Source organism: Equus caballus, chromosome 11 (assembly GCF_041296265.1).
Source record: "Equus caballus isolate H_3958 breed thoroughbred chromosome 11, TB-T2T, whole genome shotgun sequence".
Classification (NCBI taxonomy): Eukaryota; Metazoa; Chordata; class Mammalia; order Perissodactyla; family Equidae; genus Equus; species Equus caballus.
The window spans coordinates 37,745,250-37,772,146 of NC_091694.1; the positions used below are offsets into that span (position 1 = coordinate 37,745,250).

General features: G+C 41.6%; 2 protein-coding genes and 1 long non-coding RNA gene across 9 annotated transcripts in view; 2 read left to right on the forward strand and 1 right to left on the reverse strand.

Moving 5' to 3' along the window:
- SLFN14 (schlafen family member 14) overlaps positions 1 to 3,012 on the forward strand; it is a 10,503-nt gene extending 7,491 nt beyond the window's left edge. For all 3 annotated transcript variants that reach the window (XM_070227612.1, XM_070227611.1, XM_070227613.1), the window contains one exon: positions 546 to 3,012. In XM_070227612.1, coding sequence (XP_070083713.1) covers positions 546 to 1,380 — 835 coding nt within the window. In that variant the 3' untranslated portion in view covers positions 1,381 to 3,012. The remainder of the gene's footprint in view (positions 1 to 545) is intronic.
- LOC102149477 (uncharacterized) overlaps positions 1 to 12,798 on the reverse strand; it is a 24,709-nt gene extending 11,911 nt beyond the window's left edge. The window contains exon 1 of the long non-coding RNA XR_288058.4: positions 12,667 to 12,798. This is a non-coding gene — a long non-coding RNA (uncharacterized lncRNA). The remainder of the gene's footprint in view (positions 1 to 12,666) is intronic.
- SLFN11 (schlafen family member 11) overlaps positions 10,687 to 26,897 on the forward strand; it is an 18,493-nt gene continuing 2,282 nt past the window's right edge. Inside the window, exons 1-6 of one of the 5 annotated variants that reach the window (XM_070227631.1) lie at positions 10,687 to 10,759; positions 12,620 to 12,725; positions 12,925 to 12,987; positions 16,596 to 17,665; positions 18,577 to 18,705; positions 26,136 to 26,859. In XM_070227631.1, the coding sequence (XP_070083732.1) occupies positions 16,603 to 17,665; positions 18,577 to 18,705; positions 26,136 to 26,859 (1,916 nt within the window). In that variant the 5' untranslated portion in view covers positions 10,687 to 10,759; positions 12,620 to 12,725; positions 12,925 to 12,987; positions 16,596 to 16,602. Of the gene's footprint in view, positions 10,760 to 12,619; positions 12,726 to 12,924; positions 13,195 to 16,595; positions 17,666 to 18,576; positions 18,706 to 26,135; positions 26,860 to 26,897 lie in introns of those variants that run through there. The other 4 variants (XM_023653005.2, XM_005597562.4, XM_070227632.1 and 1 more) reach the window with 4 other exon arrangements.

Here is a 26,897-nt window from a genome sequence, read left to right on the forward strand (position 1 = left end):
AGAATTCAGCAACCTCTTGATGTTTTTCTTCCCAAAATCGAAAGAGCCTACAGGTTTTGTACTACCAGGAAGTGGGGAAACAGGATTTGCTCTGGAGGAATTTCTATCAGCCCATACCTCTTTTGCGTATAAAAATTATGCTATGCCTCTAGGTGATAGTTCTCCAGCTCTAAAAAGGACAGAAAGTAAAGAAGTGGTAGTAAGAAGTGTAAATTACTTTTGAGATTTCCTTTAGATGTAAGGAGCTTGTCAAGCAGCGGAAATAGACTACTAATAGAAATAATAAAATCTCCTACCTGGGTTCATTTTAAAAGCTTCACATGCAATTTAACTAGATAACCCCAAAGAGTAGAGTTTGCAATTATGTATCCTGTCTGTCAAGTAACTTATAACAGAGCACTTTTGTAGTATCCAGGATGCTACAGAATCAATGATTTGGCCTGCAGATGAAAACTAGCCTCTGATTCCAATCCAGAGAGCAACGAATGCATGGTGTTCCCTTTGTTTATATGCCTGAAACCCTATTTTCTCTTTTATCCTTACAGCCAGAAAACCACCTGCCAAGCTGTGACCCAGAAAACCTTCATGCAAGGGGAGTTCCTAAAGATTAAACACATAGTGATGGATGAGACTGAGAATTTCTGCAGTCAATATGGAGACTGGTACACGAAAGCTAGGAGCATCACCCATCCAAAGGTGAGAGGGGCTGGAACCGAGAACCTTCACCATGGGATTCTCTGGCTTTTTCTTGACCCTTTCCAAGTCCATCATGGAGCTGTCAATGGCCTTCCCCCTCCATCTGCTCAGTTTCCTCGAAAAACAATCACCAATGGGATCCACTGTGCTCTGGAGATAGCAATGGTCATGAAAGAAGAAATGAAGAAGATCAAAGAAAACCCTCCCTCCAACATGTCCCCGGACACATTGGCATTGTTCAGGGAAGCTTCCTACAAGGAAGCAATGTGTGCCCAGGCTCTGCCTGGGGTGTGTGAGACAGAGACTAACATGACAACAGAACAGATTGCGAAACACGTGGCAGAAAGATGTCACAACCTGTTCCAATGTGGTTACTTGCCCAAAGATATAGCAATTCTGTGCAGGAGAAGGGAGGACAGAGGACGCTATGAGCTTGCACTGCTAAAAGCAATGAAATTAATGGAGACCCACGGAGCAACAGAAGTTGTGTTCAGCCAGGCTGCCGGTGTTTTGGGCAGTCATATCGTTTTAGACAGTATTCAGCAGTTTTCAGGCCTGAAGAGGAATATTGTGTTTGGTCTCAGTCCAGAATGTGCCCTGTCAGACGAATTTCATAAGCTCTGCTTTGCCTCAAGAGCTATTAAACACCTCTACCTGCTTTATGAAAAGAGAGCAGCCTTCTGAAAATTATTTCAAATACAGGAAGGGAGAAAGAGCAAAGTCCCCTCTCCCAGACGGGCACAGAGTGCAGCAACTCTTTTTTCAGACAGGGGCAGCTACTCTTTCCCATATTATAAGTGAGGAAATCAAGGCACACTCAGTGTGGTGTGGAGCCACAGAAATGACTCTTGGGTCTAACCCTTCTAGTCTATTTGCAGTGTCACTGTCCTTTTCCCAGTCCACTTCACCTCCTCCCTGTACAATTACAACAGACTTATAATTGGTCCCCTGCCTCCAGTTTTCCTAGACCGATCCAACTTTCATCCAGTTAACCAGAGAAGTTCTCCTCAAATAGAGAACTGATTTTGTGACATCCCCTGCTAATGTGTCTTCAGTGAGTCCCTGCTGTCTTCCCACCAAACCAATTTTCAAGGCTTTCCATGCTACACCCTGACTTACTCTCCTAACGCATCCTTTATTATACTTCCATTTCCCAATGTTTCTAATGCACTGCAGCCTGCCTGGCCTATCTTGGGGGCGGGGGTAGGATGTCCTCCAGGCTACTTACTTTGACTGGGTGTCTCAAGGGTAGCACCTTGGTTGGCACCTCAAACTGGCTACAGGTCTCATGCTTTCTAGGTGCAGAACTTGATTTCTCCTTTGCACTGACTCTGGATCAGTCTTTTGGGGATGGCTTTATGCTAATCAAGCTCACAAAAGACCAATGCATAAATAAAAATGCCACCCTGTCAATTTGCAGTGAGGGTTGTAGTAATAAGTGGGCCAGATGCTTTTGCTAATCAGTACATTCAATGTAACATAGGAAGCCAAATTTTATAAGCATAGCTTTGCAGCAATGGGAGCTGGTAATCTGATTCAAACGTGTGAAGACTTCAGGCTATGTTAGACTGTTGCAGTCATCTCTAAAATAGGGATATTTCCACCACAAGGACTAGACAGGTCATGTTTACAAAATAAAGCAAATTTAGAATGCCAAGAGTGACTAGTTGTTCCATATTCTTTGCCTCAGGTGAAATTTTTTTTTCTCTCCGAGTTTCTAAAGTTTCCAGGTTGACCACCAATCTTCCCCTCAGTCCTCCCAACACGTGCATACTTTGCTCACATTCATCTCTACAGGTTAATACACTCATCTGGGTCAGAGACTGCTTGCACTCTGCCGCTGGCCTGGGAAGTTGTCTGTCTTTAAGGGGCCTTTGTACATCCATGATGTCTTCCATTATGATTTGGTGTTAATTTTACAGTCCAGCTCTGAGAGTTTACAGGGAACCTGGATGCCAACTCTACCACCTGTGTCGTCTGTACACATTCCTGGCTCCTGGCTGTGCCTGTGCCATTTTCCCAGCCTTCAAACCCTTTTCTGCCCCCTCTACATGTTGAAATCCTTACTTGTCAATCAAGTCCTTGTTCAAATGCCCACATCCTCAATAAGCTTTCACCATCCCCCTAAGTTAAACTTGGTCTCTCCTTTTGCAGCCATTCTATGGCTTAAAATTTTTTTTGATGATAACACCAAGCTCCTTCTAAACTGTGCCAGAAGAGTAGTTGTTGGCATAGCAGAATCTCTGTAATAACTTCCTATCGTGTCTTCTTTCCAATGTATGTGAAATAAAAATAAAATCCAAGTTCCCCTCTCTAGTCAGCTCCCCAGATGGCTAAGCAATTCCTGTGCTCTTCAATGCAATCTTGCTTTTCTGTCTGTAAAGATTTTTAAATTGCTGTGGAAATATTCTGACTTCCAGGCTGTTTTGAACTTCTAGAAATTTTTAGGACACTTTATTGATGCTGGGGAGGCACAAATCCAGGAGAAGTTGTGGAAATATTTTTGGCTATCATTTCAGGTAAAGCCCATCAGATTTCCAAGAGGTGGGAGAGCAGCCAGGGCTTGGAAGAGTGTCCTTAGCTGCCTTTCTGACTTGCCCAGGCCATGAGAGGGGCCAGGCTGAACCCGCGGCCTGCTGTCCTGGCCATGGATTGAACAGAGAGCCCCTGCCCTGCCTCCTGCTGCCCCGGTTACTTGATGCTTCCTCCTTTTTACCTTTCCTTCAGGGCTTTAGGGTACTTTTAGATGGGAGAAAATAGAGTTCAGCAGTTAATTAGTTTTCAGTGAAACAAAAGATCCAGTGTGTTAACATTTGGGTAATGGAAGATGCGTGAATTCTCTAAAAATAATTTACAGAGTCAAAGGTGGTTGAGGACTCGGGGAGGAGAGCACAGGGAACTGCTGCATTTTAGTCAGAAGCCTCAGGACCATTTGGTTTTTTAAACTATATGCAAACTTTATATGGTTTTTGATAAAATAATTTATTTTTAAAAGAATGAATTGTTTTAAATATTGGATTTGAGAGTCTTTGTCAGTTCTTGGTCTACTCAAACAGCTCAGGCTTAACATAGAAGGCCTGACCTAGTGGTTCCCAAGCCTGGCTGCTCATTATAACCATCTGGGGAGCTTTAAAATATACCGGTGATCACCAGACACCAGACCAATTAAGTCAACATCTCCGGGCACAGGCTTGGGCATTGATATTTGTTAAAAGTTGTCCACGGGTTGGCCCGTGGCGAAGCAGTTAAGTTTACACGTTCTGCTTCTGGGGTTCGCTGGTTCAGATCCTGGGCACAGCCCTATGCACTGCTCATCAAGCCATGCTGTGGTGGCACCCCACACATAAAATAGATGAAGATGGGCACAGATGTCAGCTTAGGGCCAGTCTTCCTCAGCAAAAAGAGGAAGACCAGTGGTGGATGTTAGCTCAGGGCTAATCTTCCTGAAAGAAAAAAAGTTGTCCATATGGGGCCAGCCCGGTGGTACAGTGGTTAAGTTTCATGTGTTCCGCTTTGGCAGCCTGGGCTTTATGGGTTTAGATCCCAGGCGTGGACCTACACACCCTTTGTCAAGCCATGCTGTGGTGGTGTCTCACATACAAAAAATAGAGGAAGATTGGCACAGATGTTAGCTCAGCAACAATCTTCCTCAAGCAAAAAGAAGAAGATTGGCAACAGATCTTAGCTCAGCGCCAATCTTCCTCACCAAAAAAAAAAAGGTTGTTCAGATGATTCTAACATGCCACCAGGGTTGAGAACCATTGAACCCTTCTCCTAGTCTGTTACTTCTGTCCTCAAATAGATGTGTACTCCTTTCTCTTGCCATTAGACTGTGAGATCCTTGAGGATAAGGATGGTCACTTACACACCTTTCTTTCCCCAAAAGTAACTAATGCAGTGCCTCAAACATGGCAGGTGCTCAGTAATTACTTGTTGCCTGGACTTGCCACTTTCAGAAAATCAGAATCTACAAGGGACAATGCTTCTAGTCAATAAAAGGGACATCTAATTCTGGAGACTTCAAAGAAGTCATTGTGGAGAATCATCAACACTGAAATAATGAGGAATAAGAGAATGAAGGAATTTAATCTGTTTCTAGGCAACAGGCAAAGTTATAGTTTCATGTTGATGGAAGTTCATTAGATCTGGGTTTGAGATTAGGAACCAGTGGGCATTAAGAATAATTGACTAACTTGGTTGTACTTAGAATTCTAAATTTTTTCCACGAAGCCTTAACATAATGGATAAAACAATTAGTTTGATGAACTAATTTTCCTCTTGTGAAAAGATTCGAAAACTTACTTTTAAAAAGAAGGGTAATATAATTCTGCAGTCTAAGTTTGAGAAATGGAGAAAGGCAAAATAAAAAGTTCTTAGCATCTTGTTATCCAGGCATTTTTTTTTCATTTTTGCTTATTTATTTTCATCTTTGTTGATATGAAAAAGTATTTTTACATAGTTATGATCAAGTTGTGCAAACAACTTTATACCCTGTGTGTTTTTTTTCCATTTAACCTTTTTGTGAGGTATTGTTGTAGATTGTATTATTGTTCCCGATACTTCACCATCCCTATAGCTCTGCCCTTTGCAGTTCCCAACATCAGAGCTGGAGTATATTCCCCTCGAGATAGGCATGGCCATGTGACTTTATTTGGCCAATGAAAGGTTAGTAGTTGTGGTGTGCACAGAGGGTTTACACGTTTCAGTATTAGGTCTGCCCTCTTGGGCTTCTGCTACTGCCATGCAAAGGCTATGTCTCGGGCAGCCCACCAGTCACTGAGGAAGGAGCGATGTGAAGCAGATTTAAACTCAACTCATGGCCTGGATCTCAACTAGATTAGACAAAACCCAGCTGATGTGAAAATGCATAAGTGAGAAATAAATGCTTATCATTGTATGACTGAGACTTCAAGGTTGTTTTGCAGCAGTAGCTGATGAATGCAGGCGTTGTAACACAGGCTTCAAAATTATCATTTGTAATGGCTGCACGATAGCCCAGCTAGATTATACAAAATTTCAATACTCATCGCCCTATTAATCTGGGTCACTAGAAAGTTTACACTATTAAAATTAAGCCAGGCACACAACCTTGTCTTTCTTTGATATAGTTATAAATCCCCAGAGATAAGATCACTGGATCAAAAAGTGGCCCAGATAGAAGATTCACCTTATACTGGTTCTGATGAGAAGCGCATAGAAAAACCCCATACAGAGTATTTTCAGAGTATTTATACAGTCTTGGAGTTGAAATTACCATACAGATTTGTTGTCTTAAATAAGAGAACAAAAGGCTGAGATCAGGTTCTGATGACAAAAGAGGCATTGGTATCTCAGAAACAGGTGGCTCGGAGCATGCTGGCTCTGCAGGGAGAGGAAACCAGGGCTCATGACCCTAACCAAGAACCTCAGAGGAAGAACTTAGCTTGGAGAATTACAGACGGAAACATGAATTATGTAACATTATATAGGAGAAGACTCTGGTCACTTGAAACTGATGTAGGGTACTATCTCAGAGAAAAGATAAGACAGGAAGCCTCTGACCATCAACAGGACTTTTTTTAAAAGAGAAACTCTGGTGTGGAGAAAGCCATGTAAGGAAAGAGGAGGACGTACAGAGGTAAACTAGGTTTCCTCTGAAGCTGAGCTGCCCCCAGCTCCCCAAGGTTTTGGGGAGGCTAAACATAAAATTATTTTCAAGAAGCTTCAATTTGAAATAAGTACAAAATTTATAATAACTGTATGTTATGATTTATTGAGATGTTACTACAACCAGCTACTATTTGCTAATGCTTTGCATACAAATTTCACAACTCTGTGAGGTATATACACATTTTCTCCATTTTATAGATGATAAAACTGAGGCACAGAGAATTTAACTTTCTCAAGGGCGTGTGTCTAGTAAGGGTCCAAGCTGGGCAAATATAACATTTAAATAGAATCCTTGATATGGTAATCTCAGCTCTGAGAATGTATAAATACTCTGAAAATACTCTCCAGAGGCAAGAATACTCATATTTGCCCTCAGGCCCCTCTGTGAAGTTCTCATCTCTAGAAAGCATTGGCCTCCATTGTAAGTGAAAACGGCTGACTAGTCTATACTGTTTCCTAGACTTACCATCTGTCAGGTCTCCCAGAGCCTCCTGATCATTCTGGGAAAATCTGAATTTCTTCTTCTTCACAGCACAAGATCAGACTCAGGTCATACTCCTGACAGACTGGTTCAAGGTGACTCCTAACATGAACTGCCAGATCTCCTCGGAGAGAATCTGGCATGGTGGCTCCTCCGATGGCAACCTCAGTGGGGTCTCCTGGTGACTTACAGTGTAAAGGCCCCACCTTCCTCCTTTCTCTAAAATCTATATATATATAAAATCTCAGAGTAGATCTTACTGGTTATCAAATGAAACAGGCATTTAGAAAGTTCCAGGGACAGCGTTTTCCTTCCAAATCTACCTCACCCGTAAGAGGAAGAAGGAGCCTTAAATATCTTTAAGATATCTGTCAATATCTTCAGATATGACAGAGGCAATGGGAATAAATGGGAGTAATTTTCAATTTTGTTCCTTCTTCCATTCTCAGCCTAAAACCGAAGTGAAGAATGAGGAATTAGGACATAGCTACTACGTACTTTCTCTTCTTATTGTTTACTGCTTCACAATTATCTCAGGCCATTTGCATCTAAAGTTCACTTTCACCCCTGCTTCAATCAGGGAAGGCTGACTTCTTCGCCCAATTACAGAGCTTAGAAGACACACGTGTTAGAGTTGGGGGCAGTTCATTGTACACACTCCCCCCCCACCCCCACCACCACATTTTGGCTTCCAAGACAGCCAGATATGACAAATAAACCCCATCAGTCAATGGCCAAGACATGAAAATATGTCTACAGTTCCATTCTTGTATCCTCTGATATATAAGATTATAGCTAACATATAGTAAGTGCTTACTATGTGTCAGTGTTCAAAATATTTTATATATATTATATCTTTTATCCTCCCAGCAACCTTTGAATTCTGTACAGCAGCCCCATGTAAGGTAGGATAAGGTGGTGTTAACAGCATGAGTCCTAGGGTCAGGCACACCCTGGCTTTGAATCCCAACTCTATTCAAGAATAAATTGGCTGGAAGACCTCAGGCAAGTTACTTCACCTCTTTAAGACTCAACTTTCTCATCTGTAACATACTGATAAAATTCATACCTATGCCTTACGACAAAGATGAAGACTGAAATAAATAATAAATTTAAATAAAGCCTGCACGTGGAAAGCTCTCAGTAAGTTTTGGCTCTGATTAGTTTTAATTTACAGTTGATGAAGCTGTGGCTTAAAGGTAAATATCTTGCCCAAGATCACAGAACTAGTAAGTTCTGAACCCATGTCTGCCTGACTCCAAAGTCCATTTTAGCCTCTATGTCCTTCTGCCTTCCTGTCTATCAGAGTTAAAGGCCTGAGTCCCCACGTTCACAGTAATTGATTTGATTTGATGTTGAGACTAGGATTGGGTATACTTAGAATATTTGTGATATTAAGAAACATGGTTCTTCTTAGCTTCTAAAATTTTTCTACAAAATCAATATAATGAGAATGATTTACGTAACAGAAATGTTGAGAGGCAAGCATTTTCTACACTAAGAAACTTAAAAAAATATACCTTTCATTACCAGGTCTAAACAACGGCCTTACAGAAACATTAAAAAATAGAGAATGACAAAAGAAAACCCATCCCCATTCTTCCCACCATATCACAGTGTTTTCATTTTTGCTTATTCGTTTCCAGTGTTAGTTCATTGGCAGATATATTTTCGCAGAGTTGTAATCACAGTGTGCATTCCATTGTGTATCCTGTTTGCGTTGATTGTTCTGGGGGCCCCTTCCCACTCTGCAGTCTCCCATCGGGCACGTGAGACATTTTCCACACTGCAGCCTAGGGAAGGACGACTCTTGATGCAACAGAGCCAGCGGATTTCTTGGCCCAGCCCACCTGAATTTACGCCTACAGAGAGGAAGACGGTGATGCCAAGTAAAAGCAGCAAAAGCCCTTTACCAACCTCCATGAAATATGGGGGTGGGAGCAGAGTGCAGACATTCTAGGCAACTCAGCAGCAAAGTAACAGAGGGTGGAAGCATTCTTCCTCCCTCATCTCCCCACAGGTCACTGTGAGAAGCTGGCATCGGTGGTTGTGCCCTCCCTGAAGAGTGGCAGTTGCCAGGCGCACAACTCAGGAAGTCTGTAAAACAAATCTCTGGGGCCGGCCTGGTGGCACAGCGGTTAAGTGCACACATTCCGCTTCCGCAGCCTGGCGTCTGCAGGTTCGGATCCCGGGTGTGGACATGGCATGCTGGGCCAGCCATACTGTGGTAGGCGTCCCACATATAAATTAGAGGAAGATGGGCATGGATATTAGCTCAGGGCCAGTCTTCCTCAGCAAAAAGAAGAGGATTGGCAGCAGATGTTAGCTCAGTGCTAATGTTCCAAAAACTATATAAATAAATAATAACAAAAAACACAAACTTCTGTTTGTCCAAAGATACCTAAACAGTTTCCCAAACTTGCCTGCTGAGAGTCACCTGGTGTGACTGTTAAAATTCCAGATCCCTGGGCCCCTCCCAGCTCTAGGGCAGGTGCCTAAGTCTCTGTAATTTGGAGATCATTTGGGAAACACTGTACTGAATGCTGAAATGAGCAGGGTCGGTGCTTGGATTACAGGAAGAACCCCCACCCACTACTTAGAATGCTACCCAGGAATGATCAGGGCTTCTGTGGGACTGAGATCTGGGGCACTTATGGACTTGTGTGGGTTTCAGAGTCAGATGTGACAAGGTTCAAATATGGGATCGAGCACCCAAATGTGATTTGGGCAGGTTCACTGATCCTGTGTAAAATGGAAATAACAACATTATATCCCTCAGATGGTTGCTGTAAAGATTAAATGCTTTGGGGCCGGCCCGCTGGCACAGCGGTTAAGTGTGCACGTTCCACTTCGGCGGCCTGGGGTTCGCCGGTTTGGATCCAGGGTGCAGACATGGCACTGCTTGGCACGCCATGCTGTAGCAGGCATCCCACATATAAAGTGGAGGAGGATGGGCACGGATGTGAGCTCAGGGCCAGTCTTCCTCAGCAAAAAGAGGAGGATTGGCAGCAGATGTTAGCTCAGGGCTGACCTTCCTCAAAAAAAAAAAAAAAAAAAGATTAAATGCTTTGTTTCACGTGCCTGGCACAAACCCAAGTGTCAAACCTGGCTGTTCTCGAACCTGGCTGACCACAGAATCACCTGGAGATCTTCAAAATATAGATTCAGTGTTTGATGCCTCATGTCTGAAGAGGAGCCCCAGAATCTGCATTTTTTTAAAAACTGTGCTGAAATGTTCTGACGAGCAGCCAAGATTAGGAACTAATTATCTGGTTATAGTGTAAATTCTGACAGTTATTTACTTCATTTTATTTTATTTTTTGTAAAGCAAGTGCCTGACTTAAGCTTTGATTGCTGAGGCATCCACTTCAAAGATGGCTTTCTGGAATAAACACATTGCCAGCCACAGGGCTGGATAAAGAGCTAGGCCACCTCCCCCCACTGAGGCTTTTTTGTTTTAGAGATCTCCGTTGATTTCCATACTGATGGGCCGCTGTCTTTTTTTTCTTCCTGCACGTCAAATTCCTGCTGTTTTGTTTTGTTTTGTTTTCGAGGAAGATCAGCCCTGAGCTAACATCTGCTCCCAATCCTCCTCTTTTCGCTAAGGAAGGCTGGCCCTGAGCTAACATCTGCGCCCTTCTTCTTCCACTTTATATGTGGGACGCCTACCACAGTATGGTTTGTCAAGCGGTGCCATGTCCACACTGGGGATCCAGACCGGCGCACTAAACCGGTGCACCACCAGGCAGGCGGCCCCCCCACCACCACCCCCCCGCCCCCGCCCAGTTATTGTTTTAAATTCACCAATAGAGAGTGAGCCCGGGAAACCCTAGGCCCCACCCTCCCCAATAAAAGCAGAACTCCAAGCTAGGACACTCTCTCTCCGAGACCTCGCTGTGTGGCCCCAGGTGTGCTGTGTAATTTCCAGGTCTTGTAAGTAATAAACTTTTATTTTTTTCAAAGTTCCCTGTCGGTTATTGCTGAAGGGCATCTTGTGATCATAAAAAGAACCACAAGAGCCGGCCCAACCACACTGGTTATGGACAGACTGAGACTCGCACAAAACACTGGTTCGTGACATCTCAAACTCAGTTCCCTCCAGTGCGTAATACCTTTTCTCATAGTTAAAAATGATTGCTAAAGCCACACTGTAACAATTCTTGCAATCTGTAAAGAGGGACACCCAAAAGAAACCAAACAAGAAACCAAAACAAGAGCTCAAGGGAACTGTGACATGTGGGCTGTGGAGGGAAGGTACAGATCAAAGTGAAAGGAGAAGAAACGTAATCTGAACAATAGCAGTGACATTAGCAGTCAAATCAGCAATAGGAAATCCAGCAGAAATTTCACCTGGGCTTCAGCTACAACTGTCGGGATTATAGAGGCTACTGGAAAAATTAAGTGAGAAAGTCAACGAGATGCACTGCTTAATTCCCTATCTGGCTCTAGCATTGTTTTCTTTTTCTTGTTGCATTAAATATTTCTTCAGTAACTCAGGCTTATTGTACAAAATAACAATTCCTCCCGCCTCACTCGGCTTTCCTTCCAAACCCGCCTCACTCGGCTTTGCTTCCAATTCCACTTTCCAGGGGGTAATCCTTAATAATAGTCTTTGGTGTATCTAATCAGGCTTTTCTGTAGCATTGTTCTCCAAGAAGTTTAAAGCTCTCTTTTTTGTTGTTGTGGGGTTTTTTTGGTTTTTTTGAGGAAGATTAGTCCTAAGCTAACATCTGCTGCCAAACCTCCTCTTTTTGCTGAGGAAGACTGGCCCTGAGCTAACATTCATGCCCATCTTCCTCTACTTTATATGTGGGACGCCTGCCACAGCATAACTTCACAAGCGGTGCGTCCGTCTGCACCCAGGATCCAAACCCACGAACCCTGGGCCACCGAAGTAGAATGTGTGAACTTAACTGCTGCACCACGGGGTAAAGTTCTCTTTCTGAAAAACAGGTCCTTTACAGTCAAGCCAGAACTAACTAGCCTTTCACCTACTTATTAAAATAGTGAATTTCTATTGGTACACAGGAAACAGCTTTTTTCCCCCCTTGGGGTGAGAGAATTCTAAATATTCTAGTTTTCTGAGAAATCAAAACCTAAAAGACAAGCACATCTAGCTTAGTTTTCTGAGAAATCAAAACAAAACAAAAAAAGGCAGGAACAGTCTAACTTCTTTGTTCAGAGGAATCAAAACGTGGCATTCCTCCTGGGTTCGCGTTTGTCCAGGGGGCTCAGATTTAAAAGCCATTTCTCTCTGAAGGTTACCACAGCCCTTGTCAAGCTCCAGAGACTGGAATAGGTCAGGACTTCAGGAGTTTTCTCTTTAACACTCCAACCCTGAGGAATCTTCCAATTCCCAGGATAAGTACAGACTGCTTGGACAGACCCCAAACCATGCCTGTTTAACAGAAAGGACGGTCTCAAAAAAAGACCACAGAGGGGCTGGCCCCGTGGCCAAGCAGTTAAGTTCGCGCACTCCGCTGCGGGCGGCCCAGTGTTTTGTTGGTTCGAATCCTGGGCGCGGACATGACACTGCTCATCAAACCACGCTGAGGCAGCGTCCCACATGCCACAACTAGAAGGATCCACAACAAAGAATATACAACTATGTACCGGGGGGCTTTGGGGAGAAAAGGGGAAAAAATAAAATCTTTAAAAAAAAAAAAAAGACCACAGAACCCTAGGATGAGAATCCACTCTGTGGCTACAGACCCTTCCAGATATATCCACTTGAGCCAAGAGAAGCTGAGGTAGACATGTTACTGGACATGTTACGGCCACACTTTTCTTAAGCAGGTGAAATAGACAGCGAGGAGAACTGGCCCTTAGATGGGACTCACCTTCCAGCTGAGACCAGGGATGCAGGATGCAGGATTCCAGCCCAGACAACCTGGCAGAGGTCAGAGACAGACAGTGGGGTAGAGCGTTATAGGGTGGACTGATCAAAGATCTATGCAACAAACTTTCAGCCGTTGGGGAGGAGCTAAAGCCTTGGCGGGAAAGGATGAGGGTTAGGATTCTTTGTCAGTTACCCAATTGGTTGGTCTCTATGAAGACGGTTTTCTTGTTTTTCATAATGTATATGCTTTCATTTTCAGGAGAAACTCAAGATAAATTGACTGGGAAGCTCTGACCTAGTTGGATTTTCCACGTTAGTTTTTGTAAGTGTGTCAAAAATACATTTGGTTATTTTGTTTGCCAACATTAAAAGCACTGAAAAGTGAACTCGCCCAGCTTTTACAAGTTGTGTCTTCAAATTCTTTTGGAGATGGGGCACAATCAGCAGGTGGATAGTTGAGAAATATTTGCCACTCTGTAACAGGAAAACAATCATCTGTAACAACAGATATTTATTCTACTGCACACAGGTAACACATACATATATTCTGGATATTTTCTCTAGACATCCATTGGCATACTCATTTTTACAACATGAGTATATTTTTATTCCATCAGCCATAAATGTAAGATGATGTTTTAGACCGAAATTAAATGAACTGTTTCAGTATGTGTGTGAACAACAAACCACTGGAGATGGTGACTACAGCACCGAAGGGGGTAAAGAAAATAAATCAGACAAGGTCATCTAATCCTAATTCTAATCCGGAGCAGGCCATAACTTCTCTGGTTTGAGTCTTCTGTGAAATGCAAGGGAGCATAATGCTTGGCGGCAGACAGAGCTAGTTCCGAGGATGTGGGTCTCCTCCGTCCAGTGTCTGTTGTTAGTTTCTTCCCGCACCATAATTTTCTCAGAGCCCCGGGGGACTCATAACCCTACTTCCCTATTCGATTCTTCTCCTTGGGCCCACAGGCAGAGACTCTGCTCCTCTTGCCTCCGGCCACTCCTTACACCACCATTTCCAAGCCAGGACACACTCTCACACAAATGCACACACGCTCTGGCCGCACCCCAAGCCACTCCTGTGGCACCGCTGCCGCCCTAGCCGTGCGGCTGCCCTAGGACCGCTGTCCTGCAGAAGCCTCGCTGGTCACTGCTCGGCCGCAGTGTCGCTGTCGTCTGACTCACAAGGGAAGCTGTTCAGTTTGTGGTGAGAGGATGTGCGGTGCCCGGGGAGCTGCTGGAGGAGGTAAAGCTGCGGCTCTGGGTGGAGCCGGTGAAGAGCGGGTGCAAGGCGCCTTGGGCGGGCCAGGTGGGAGTGCGCATGCGTGGGGGCGGGAAATTGGGGGGGTTGTGTGACAGAGACAGATACGTGTGTGTTTTTAAAAATATTTTATTGAGGTCACATGGGTTTATAACATTGTGTGAATTTCAAGTGTACATTATTGTATTTCAGCTTCTGTCTAGACTGCATCATGTTCACCACCGAAAGTCTAGTTGCCATCCATCACCTTACACACATGGGCCATTTTATCCCTTTTGCCCTCCCCGCTTCCCCTTCTCCTCTGGTAACCACCGATCCATTCTCCTTATCTATGTGTTTGTTTATCTTCCACATATGACTGAAATCATACAGAATTTGTCTTTGTCTGACTTATTTCACTCAGCATAATACCCTCAAGATGTGTGTGTTTTGAAACTGATGTTGCCTCAAGGCTTTCTCAAATTAAAATACCTTCCTGTTAGATATTCTTAAATAATGCTTCTCTAGAATACTTTGTAAATATTATCAAACAAATTTTTGTATTTATTGAGATAATTTTGACTTCCTATTATTTGTTCATATGATATTGTATATTAATATTTTTTCTTGTTTTGGGCATTTATGTGTTCTGGGATAAATCCAATTTGGGTTTGTGTGGTGTGTGTGTATTTAATAATAGCAATCATAATAAACAAGCAAAAAGCAAAACAAACACAAATAAAACTCTTAATCTGGTTAATTAATCAAATAATTGCTTTTTAATTTTCCAATTTCCTTGTCTACATTTATTATTCCTGTTATTTTGTGTTCCTTTGAAATCTAGTTCTTTTTCTAAATTCTTTAAATTTTGATGCAAATCACTCTATTTCCTCTTTCCCTCTTACCAACATAGGCATTTAGGGCTATGGATTTTTCTCCACGTACTGTTTAATCCATATCATGGTAATTTGATGTGACCTAAACCATAAATCTTCAGCGGGCAGATTGTTTGTGTCTCTCACAGCACTTAGTGTACCCACAAGGGACACTCACTGAATGTTTCCTGTACTGAAAAATCAGAGAATGTTTAGATGTTTAGATAGCATGTTCAGGACATAATTAAGCAAAAGAGAAAAAAGACTGCAGGTGGCAGCACAAGCCTGAGTCTTCAGAGCCCCCTTCTCCCCGTGGGACTGTTGAGTTTTGTTGATTTGCTCAAACACTCCCAAATACAAGTTCTTTGACGTCATAAAGACTTGGAGTCCAGTGCCCCTTCTTCTTCCCCGTTCATCAGGTCTGCCCCCTGCCCGGGCCATCTTCATTTCCCACTCTGACCACCTAAGGATGCATAGTCCAAAAGTTCAACCACTTTCTTACTAACGGTCTAAATTCACATGCCCTACTCTCTTTTTAAATTTTTTTGGAGGTAAAGGTTCTCTTTTTTATGTTAGGAATAATTTCAAACTTATAGAAAAATATAGAGAACAATATAGTGAACACAAATATGGCCACCACCCAAATTTAATACGTGAAGTCAATTTAAAAACTTCTTATTGTGGAAACTTTTCAAATAGGCACAAAAGTGGAGAAAAGGAGAGAATAGGATAGTGACTCTCCATTTATCAATCACCCACCTTCAACAATCATCAATCTTTTGCCAATAAGTGGTATCACTAACTACCCAGTTGCCCAAGCCCAAAACTTAGTTACTCAATTTTAGTCCTTTCTCCTGATTTCTATTTGGTCAATACAGCGCCGTGCTCACTTTATTTCCTAAATATCTCTCACATATACTCAATTCTCTTCATCCCCACTGCGGCACTGTGGCCCAGGCCACCATCATCTCACTTGGATTATGGCAGAACTCTCCCTACTGGTTTGCTCCTCCTTAATTAGTACTCCACGCTGAATTAATAATGTGCCACCTGCTCTTAAAAAATTATCATGCAATAGAATTAACTTTTTTGGTGTACCGTCCTACGAGTTTTACCACTTACCAGGATACAGGATACAGAACCATTCCATCACCCCAAAAACTCCTTTGTGTTACCCCTTTATAGTCACACCCTCCCCTCTCCATTACTTTTGGCAACCACAGATCTGTTCTTCGTCAGTAACATCTTTTTAAAATGTCTATCTGTTTATGTCACTCCCGTCCTTAAAATTCTTCTTTGGCTTTGCACTATGTAAGCAGTGGCTCTTTTCTAACTCACCTCCCATTCCCTATCACTCTTAAGGTCTGGCCAGGCTGAACATCTCTCTACCACTCCAATACACTACTCCCTTTGCTGATTTCTGGCCTTGCCACATACTATTCACTCTGATTGTCATGCAATAACGCCTTCTCTTGACCTCAGATTCCCTCATTTGGGTAACTCAGATCTTAGTTTAAAGCCCCTTTCCTCCAGGAAGCCTTCCCTATTCACATTAGGTTGATTATTGCTCTTTGGTGCTTCCCCTTTCAGAATCTGTATCCAATCGCTTTATTCAACCATGTTTCCCTCCAGACTGTAAGCCCTCAGACTGTAAGAGGCAAGACTGTGCTCATTCTTGATTTACCACTTAATCTCCAGCCCCCGGTACTGAGCAAGAACTCAATAAATATTTGTTAATAAATAAATGAACGCATTTTTGTGTTCTATGCAGTCTAGTTCATCAACATGAGATACATGTTTTATTGGTTTCAGTTGCAGAATGAACATGGAGAAACGTAATTCATCTTTGGTGGTAGAATCATCTTACCCAGACTTGGTCATCAGTGTAGGAGAAGTGACTCTTGGTGAAGGAAACAGAAATAAGCTGCAGAAAACTCAGAGAGAGCAAGAGAAGGCGAAAGTTACACAGGCTGCATGTGCTTTGTTAAACTCAGGCGGAGGAGTGATTCGGCTGGAAATGGCAAACGAGGATGAGCATCCCGTGGAGCTGGGACTGGATTTAGAAGAGTCTTTGAGGGAGCTTATTCAGTCTTTGGATCTGCATGCTTTCTTCGAGACTAAGCAACAAGGGAGGTGTTATTACATTTTTGTTAAATCTTGGAGCAGTGACCTTTTTCCTGAAGACCGTTCTGTTAAGCCCCGCATTTGCAGCCTGGGTACTTCGTTATACCGTAGATCTGGCACCTCTGTGCGTCTCATGGATTCAAGAGAAGCATTCAATTTCCTGAAAACCAAGAAAAGAAGTCCAAAAATCTTAGGGAAACAACCTTCTAGTAGAGTTCTCAAGGTTCTATGTCAAAACCCCCATAACTTGGATCCTGCTCACCGAATTTTCCAAAAAGACCAGCTTGAATATGGTGAAAGGCTGCCTTTTCCTGAGTCTCAATTCGTAGAGTTTAAACAGTTCTCTACAAAACACATTCTACAACGTGTAAAAGACATAATTCCAGAGTACGTCCCTGCATTTGCAAACACTGAGGGAGGCTATCTTTTTATTGGAGTGGATGATAAGAGTAAGAAAGTTCTGGGCTGTGCTAAAGAAAATGTTGACCGTAACTCTTTGAGAGAGAAAATAGGAAAAGCAATATACGAGTTACCTTGTGTCCATTTCTGCCAATCCCAATGCCGGATAAATTTTGAAGTCAGAATCTTGGATGTGTTAGCTGGAGGAGAGCTATATGGCTATGCTTGTGTGATCAGAGTGAAGCCATTCTGTTGCGCAGTGTTCTCAGAAGCTCCCAGTTCATGGATGGTGAAGGACAAGCATGTCCGCAGCCTGACGACTGAGGAGTGGGTAGACATGATGATGGACACAGATCCAGGTAAGAGGGAGAAAACTTCCTCCCTGGCCTTTCTGCCTCTTTGGCACCTCCACATTAAACAGATTTTCCTTTGCTTCCCATGACTTTAAACTTCTCACACCCACTAAACTCTGTGTTTTTTTTGACTCTCCAAGCATCCTTCTCTCCATGCATTAGAAAATTTTGTTGAGTGATTAGAAGTCCAAATCAAGTGTCTTATAATAGGCAATTTTCCACATCAGATTATGAAAAAAAGGTTGTTTGAAATGGTTGCCTTGTAGTGGTGTTTTGGAACTGGCTCCAGAGCCATTTATTACATTTTTAGGAATTTTTTGAGCCAGTTGTTAAACACAGTCATTATTAAAAATTATTTAAACTTAAATTATATTAAAAACAAATGTGATGAACACAAACTCACCACTTCCTAAATATTTACTACATTTTATTATTATCTATGCTTGTGAGGTTATTTATATCTATTGTATCTGCATGATGGAAATACTATAAAATGGTGTGCTACCTTGCATTTCTTCCCAACTCTGCATTTAGTGACATCACATTGGTAGCTTGAAATTGTCCATGGTGTGAATATTTACACCACAGAAATAAGACGCATGCACAGATATGTGTACTAAAAGAATGTGCTACATACCATAAAAGAAATACAAACAAAATGCTATCCAGTGAAGAATTATATTGAATAGGAAACACATTCAAACTTCCAAATACTTTCTCTTTAATGGTAGATTTTGGCAACCTTCATATGCAATAAAGACATCTGTCCATATGGGGTGAGTGGGGCATTATCTTGCCATCATCTCTCAGGTCACACCGCCTAGACAGTTATGATACACCCACTTGTAAGGCCTCTTTCAGTGGTGAAGAGAGAAACTAAAATGTCAGAATAACATGAGTTTTCTTTCTCTGTTAAGATCTTCTATGGTTGTGCAAAGACTTTGAATCTCAGCTGAGTCTGTCTAGCGGGCCTCCCCTTAGCAGACCAGTGTACACCAAGAAAGGCCTGGAACATAAGGAGGATCTCCAGCAACGCTTATTTCCAGGTAGTAACTATGGTTTGCCTACTTGACACCACCCAGTTTCTATGTTAGGATAAAGGGAGATAAACTGTTATGTTTGTTTTTTAAAATTCTTCAAGTACACACTGCAAACCTATGTGTATGAGGTGATAATGCTACAAGCATTTTGGTGATAAGTAGTTTAGAAATGAACCCTCACTGACCCCACTGGCTGAGGCAATACCATATATAAAATCCAGGGACATTATTGCCCCTAAAAATCATTTGGTCTTGTACTTCTCAAATCGAACTGATCATCAGTATTTCTAGTTATTTTAAAAAGTAAAGATACCAGGGGCGCCATTCCAGACTGGGGATAGCACCTCGTAATATGCATTTTTATCAACCTACTCACATGATTCTGCTGCTCATCCAGATTGGAAACTTTTTATCTAGTCGAACTAGAGGCACACATTACACCAGGAGCAAAAAACTTCCCACGTCTGCCATATTTTCCAAAGGAGTGGTGGTTATGAATATGAAAAAAGAATAAAAATTTATATAAAGGTGTAACACAGAGGCCAGCCCCGTGGTATGGTGGTTGGGTTTGGCGCATTCCGCTTTGCCAGCCTGGATTTGCAGGTTTGGATCCCAGGTGCAGACCTACACCACTTGTCAACCATGCTGTGGTGGTGACCCACATACAAAATGGAGGAAGATTGGTACAGATGTTAGCTCAGGGCTAATCTTCATCAAGCAAAAAAAAAAAAAAAAAAAGAGGAAGATTGGCAACAGATGTTAGCTCAGGGCAAGTCTTCCTCAGCAAAAAAAAAAGATGTAACACAAAACAAAATAAAATGAAGATCAATGATGAACATCTTTTGGATTTAGAAGAAACAATCATGTAACAGCCCAGAATAATGATTTAGAACCAAGGACAGTGTCTGTTTTCTGGTCTCATCCCTAACTCCCAACATGTTAGGTTTTATCTAGGAATCCATTGCTGTCCTCTTTCTAGACTCCTAGAGAAGGAAACCACTTGCTCAAGTCTATGCAGCAAGTCAATGGCTTATTTGACACTAGAATTTGATACATAAATGTCCTATGTATGTGTAAATATTTATCAAGGACCATTAAGTTAATAGATAACGACTGCCCAATTTAAGATTTCATTCTTTTCCTTAACTGAGGTCTTTGCATTCATTTGCATATAAAATTTATATTTAAAAAACTATCCACAATAAACAGTATTATATCCTAGAGTAAGCATTAGCATTGATAATTATTTTCTGAACTCAGTAAGCTCCACTTTAGCAGAGCTTATTACCTTAGAATAAATTATAACAGACAAAATACTGGGCTGTATGCTCATAGAGCAACAATCTATTATTCTCCTATGAAAAAATAAATTTTCCAGGAATTGTATCAAACATTTGAGGAATAGATACTTCCAACATTATTTAAATTGTTCTAGAGCCATAGAAAAAGAATGAAAATTACCAAGTTATTTTTTAAGTGAGAGTAATAGTAATTGCAAAATATGAAAGAGATAGCACAAAAAGGGAAAACTCAGATTAATCTTACTTATGAATGAGGATACAAAGACAGAACTCCAGGAATGAATGGACAGATCAATATTAAGAAAGTTGTTATAATTTGTCATTTCTATATATATTTGCAGAAAAATTATATAATTGTCTTCTAATACACTGAAAAGGCGCTTGAAAAAACTTAATACACATCCTTTATTTTTATTTTATTTTATTTTGTTTTTTTAAAGATTGGCACCTGAGCTAACATCTGTTGCCAATCTTCTTTTTTTTCCCTCCTTCTTCTCCCCAAAGCCCCCCAGTACATAGTTGTAGATTCTAGTTGTGAGTGCCTCTGGCTGTGCTATGTGGGACACTGCCTCAGCATGGCCTGATGAGCGGTACCATGTCCACGCCCAGGATCCCAACCAGCGAAACCCCAGGCCCCAGAAGCTGAGCGCGAGAACTTAACCACTCAGCCACAGGGCCGGCCCCCCACCTTGATTTTTTTAAAAACTTTCAATACAATAGGAACCCATAGATACTTCTTTAACATGGTATTTATATCTATACATCTATATCTATGTATATCCCCCAAAGACTATCATGTTAATTGGGAGATATTAGAGACGTTCTATTAAATTCAGGAACAAAACAATTATGTTCACTATTACAACTTCTCTGTAATATTAGTTAGCCAAGGCGATTAGATAAGAGAAAGAAATTAGAGGCATAAAAATTAAAGAAGAGGTGCCGCCCTGTGGCCAAGCGGTTAAGTTCACATGCTCCCCTTGGGCAGCCCAGAGTTTCGCTGGTTTGGATCCTGGGTGCGGACATGGCACCACTCATCACGCCATGCTGAGGTGGTGTCCCACATGGTACAACCAGAAGGACCTACAACTAGAATGTACAGCTATGTACTGGGGGGCTTTGGGGAGAAGAAGAAGAAAAAAAAAGGAGATTGGCAACAGATGTTAGCTCAGGTGCCAATCTTTAAAAAAAAATTAAAGAAGATAAGACTATATATCTGGAAAATTCAAGGAAATCAGTGAAAAACTGCTATAAACAAAAGAATCCAGGTTGAATGGAAATAATCGCATTACATAGCATTATAAGAAGCATATGTGAAAATTAATATGCAGAATTCAATATCCTAATATAACAATGAAAGAAGATACTCAATTTTCAATAGCAACAAAAATTAAAATCTCTAGGATAAATCAATCTGAGAAAAAAGTTAAAACAATCTTTAACTTTGAACGCCTTTGGTGAATACCTGAATCAGATGGAAAAACATGTCATATTCTTGAAAGGAAGAGTCAACATCATAAGGTCATCAATGCTAAGTTATTTTATAGACTTGATGAGATATCAGTTTTTAAAAAACAGAGAATCACTTAATCTAGACAATGTTGTTGTAAAGTTCCAGTGGAAAAATAAACAAGCAAGAAGAGCCAGGAAATAAAAACTGCAAAAGAAGAGAAACAGGAGGGGCCATTTAGATATTAAATCATTATAAAGCCTCAAATAAAAGTAGAGTTTTGAGCCTGGCCCTGTGGCCGAGTGGTTAAGTTTGCACACTCTGCTTCGGCAGCCCAGGGTTTCGCTGGTTTGGATCCTGGGCACGGACCTAGCACTGCTCGTCAAGCCATGCTGAGGTGTCGTCCCACATAGTAGAACTAGAAGGACCTACAACTACAATAGACAACTATGTACTGGGGGGCTTTGGGGAGAAGAAGAAGAAAAAAAAGATTGGAAACAGATGTTAGCTCAGGGCCAGTCTTTAAAAAAAAGTAGAGTTTTATTGGCACATAATTAGACCAAGGGCACAGAATAGAAGGTCTGGAAATAGATGGAAACACAAAGGAGAATTTAGTTTATGTTGGAATTGACCTCTCAAGTAAGTAGAGAAAAAGTAGATGTTTCAATAAAAATATATTGGGATAACTGGTAGCAATTTATTTTTAAAAAGATGGATTCACACTTTGTGCCGTAGACCAACGTAACCTCTAAATGGGTCAAGATTTTAAAACTAAAAAAAATCAAATGCCTTTATAATTTTGGCATGAGGATTAGAAAAATCAAGATTCAAAATCCAGAAGCCATGAAAGTAAAGAATGATATATATAAGTACATTACAAAAATATAAACACTGTGCATGGCTAAAGCCACTAAAAACAAAGTCAAAGAGCCATTGACCAACTGGGAAAAATATTTGCAACTCATATCACAAACGGCCAATGTCTCTAATATATAAAGAGCTTCCAGAAATTGTTAAGGTGCTGCAGGAGATCATAGCAGCATTCTTGCTAGGCTTTAAGCCTAGGCCGATACCAGATTGTTTGTGCCTTGGAATCAAAGGCCAGAAGGGAAAATCTTATCAAGCATGAAGACAAGGGGCTTAGGAACGCCGGGCCCTTGCAGGAACGGAACACCATCTGCATACCTTGCTGATTGTTCTTAAGACACTCCCCAAGGGATTCACCTGGGATGGGGTGGTGTGCTTCTGGGGGATGAAGAACAGAACCTTTGGACTCTGGCCTGCGTGTCCCTGCAGGCATGAGTTCCGGCTATTGTACTTGCTCTCAAGTACAATAAGTAAATATGTGGTGATCCGAAGGACCTCACCTCAGTCCTTGAGGCTGATGGTCCCCCGTCCCATTGAATAATATGGATTGTGTTCTGTCTATTAATTCCGTCCGCCCCTTCAGCTGGCTGCCTAGCTGGTCTTGGCAGCAATAAGGATAAAAAAACAACTTAGAAAAGTCAACAGGGAGTTCAGAGAAAATAGAATTCAAATGACTTTCAAACATTTGAAAAGATACTTAGCATTAATCAATATAAGAGACATACAAATTAAAATGAGATCTCATTTCTATCTATTAGAGTATAAAAAATAAAGAAATCTGACATTGTCTTTTATATGCTGTGTTGTGGGGAAACGAGCCTTGTTATACATTACTAGTGAGATTGCATATTGGTTCAGCTCCACTGGAGAATGATTTGGGAATATCTATTGGAATTACAAATATATTTACCTTTACCCAGTAATCCCACTGCTAAGACTTTATTCTTTATATATACCGGCATACATACCAAATGTACAAATACTCATTGGAATATTATCATAATAGCAAAAGATTACGGCAAAAAAAACCCAAGAACCTATCAACGGGGACTGGTTAAATAAAATACAGCACATCCGTAAAATGGCATGTTAGATAACTGTGGGGAAAAAACCCCAATAAGGGAGTTCTTTGTTTACTGATATGGAAAGATCTCCAATATATATTGCTAAGTGAAAAACTGTAAAGTGCTGAACAGTTTGCTACCTATTGTTTAAGAAGTGGGAAATATTTGCTTGTATTTCCATAAAGAAATTTTGGAAGAATAGGCAAGAAACTAAACAAAAGTATCTGTGGTAGGGGAGTAGGATGGGGTTGGGAAGGCAGGAAATGGAGCAGATGGGAGTAGGAGTGTTTTGGTATTTGGACTATGGGAATGTACTACCTAATTAAAATTATTATTTTTAAAAGCCAATTTTCATTTTCAGAGTCTACTATTATTATTAGATTGTGAACACTAACAGTGGTAAACAAGAAGTCTGGTTTTTGTTTTGCAATTGGACTCCAGCTATTAAGAATAGAGATGTCCTTGGGTCAGCCTGGTTGCATAGTGGTTGGGTTCAGTGCTCTCTGCTTCAGCGGCGAGGCTTGAGGGTTTGGCTCCCAGGAGCAGACCTACACCACTCATCAGCCATGCTGTGGTGGTGACCCACATACAAAATAGAGGAGGATTGGTACAGATGTTAGCTTGGGGCTAATCTTCCTTAAGCAAAACAAACAAAAAAAGAATGGGGATGTCCTCAGCACGTTAATTATTAGCATTGGTTGACAATAATTTGGCTTCAGGTTAAACGCTGTAAAGGTTTCTCTTGGAGGAAATTCAGTGACTGTCCGAAAAAGAAATTTTGTCTATTACTGGAGTTATTGCTACTAGAGAAAGTCAGAGCACGAGTTGTACGTCAGAATCAACCAGCCCCCAACCATCTTCATCCTGGGTCCCAAACCATTAGGATCCTTCGCCTGATTTCCTGTAGTTTGAAAACAACTGCTCTGGACGCTCCAGTGCTCTGTTTCTAAAGATTTCACTAGATCCATGTTAAGTTTTGTGTCCAGTATGGATACAAAGTTCTGTGGGAGTCCCGAGGAGAGAAGGACAGACATGAGAGTTCTGGAAAGAATAAGAGGGATTTATCAGGTGACATAAGTGGAAGAGGGCATTAGAGTCTCAGGGCACACCTATGCAGAGGCACAGAGGCCCCAGGTCACCTGGGGAATGGTAACTATTCTGGCACACGTGGAGTGGTGGCATTTGTTGAACACCTGGCCCCTGTAATTTTCTAAGTATCATGTGCAATATCAAGGAAATGAAAAGGACACTTCTTGCCTTCACATAATTTCCTGAGGAAGCATGTCCCATCATATAATTAAAGAAATATAAGACCTATTCAATGATGAGCTAAAACACGTTTGCTAAGAACATCAAGCACGTTAGTGACTTTCTTCATTTATTAGGCAGAGGTGGTCTGTGTGGCTTGCAGGGCAGTGAAGTAGAGTGATAACCACAGAGGGTCTGGTGTCTGAGGGCTGGGTTTGGATGCTGGCTCTGCCATTTCCTAGTGGTGTGACCATGGGCAAGTCACTTGACCTGTTTGAGTTCTCATTTACTTATATGAAAAAGAGAATAATAAGTATATTTGCGTTGCAGAATTGTGAGGACTGGAGATGTGTGTAAACTCCCCAATACAATCAACAGATGATATATTTTCTCATTTTATATTTCCTTTGCTTCCTAAAGCTCCATTTTAAACACATCTTTATATTAGCCTATTTTGTCCATTCTACTATGCGTGTTTCCCCCCATCTTTTAACATCTCTTAAATCTGGATGTGTCTCATAATAGATGCCATCTCCTACTCACTATCATCCATGTGGCAGACGTAATCAAGTTGTGCAGACACCAGGTACCAGTGAGAAAGCACCAGCAACTAAGAACAATAAACAATTACTAATGAAATATGGGTAATTTCACTTGAAATTGTGTCTACAAATCCCGACTCTGGTTTGTGATCTGACACTACTACAACATGATGAAAACAATCTCCTCATTTTTTTCCCCTTTGGAACAAATGATCATTGAAATAAGTTTAAAACCCTACAGTGCAAGTTTATTTTCGTGCCACACCATTGGTCCTTACTCCGTCATGACAAAGGGAAGACTCTTGTGATGGATGGAGTCTCACATTGATCTCTAAGTGCACGATACCAGAGTTCTGCCTCAGGAGAGGTAACTCGGGGGCTAACCTCAGGGTCTCCTGGTCCAGGACTGCAGGGAGTTCTCTGCTAATGAAAGGTTTTACATGGCTCCATCTTCTCCAAATGTTTATCAGTACCTTCTTCTTGGAGGCCTCCTTCTACCTCCATCAATGGGGTCTGTTCAGGGACATTTTGAGATTCAGATAATTTCAGAGAAGGAAGGGGAACAGAACAAACATTTCTCAACCAGCTACAATGAGCCAGATACTTTATGCTATTTCATTTATTCCTCACCATAGGAGAGGTACTATTTTTTCGTGCGTTTTTCTGTTTGTTTATTTTACAGATGAGGAAACAGTCTTAGAGAGGTTAAGAAATTTCCCAAGGCCATAAACGTAATAAGCACATGGGTTTCTATGAAGTGTGCCAGATTTTTCAAGGCTTATTTTCCCTCATTGTAATATAATAATATTTGCAAAAGAATATATACAACAGTCCACAATTTGTCTTAATTAATAAGATTAGTTATGATTAAGTATAGGTTTAATAATTAATTTTGATTAATTATAATTAATCACAAAAATAAATATTATTTTTCCCCCCAATTTATAATTCTTTCCATGACTAGTGCCACCGGGACATCTGCAATATACTCCTGAATCCCTCTGGAAGGAGCTGTCCTCAGAGCATGAAGGTCTGGAGGAATTAATCAATGAGCAAATGCGTCCTTTCTCGCAGGGAATTTTGATCTTCTCTAGAAGCTGGGCCGTGGACCTGAACTTGCAAGAGCAGCAGGGAGTCATCTGTGATGCTCTGCTGATAGCACAGAACAGCTCCCCCATTCTCTACAGCGTTCTCAGGGAGCAGGATGCGGACGGGCAGTTCTACTGCACCCGCACTGCCTTCACTCTGAAGCAGAAGCTGGTGAACATGGGGGGCTACACCGGGAAGCTGTGTGTCATGACCAAGGTCCTCCGCCTGAGTCCTGAGAGCCATGCAGAGCCCTTGGCCGGTTCCGGCTCTCCAATTGATTACCCCACATCCTATGACCTTGAAGACACCCAACAAATGGAAGCCTTGCTGCAGTCCCTTGTGATTGTTCTGCTCAGCTTCAGATCTTTCTTGAGTGACCAGCTTGGCTGTGAGGTTTTAAATCTGCTCACAGCCCAACAGTATGAGATCTTCTCAAAAAACCTCCGCAAGAACAGAGAATTGTTTGTCCATGGCTTACCTGGCTCAGGGAAGACAATCATGGCCATGAAGATCATGGAGAAGATAAGGAATACATTTCACTGTGAAGCAAATAAAATTCTCTACGTTTGTGAGAACCAGCCTCTGAGGAACTTTATCAGGTAAGCAGTAGGATCTTATTGTCACCCAGTGAGGTTCG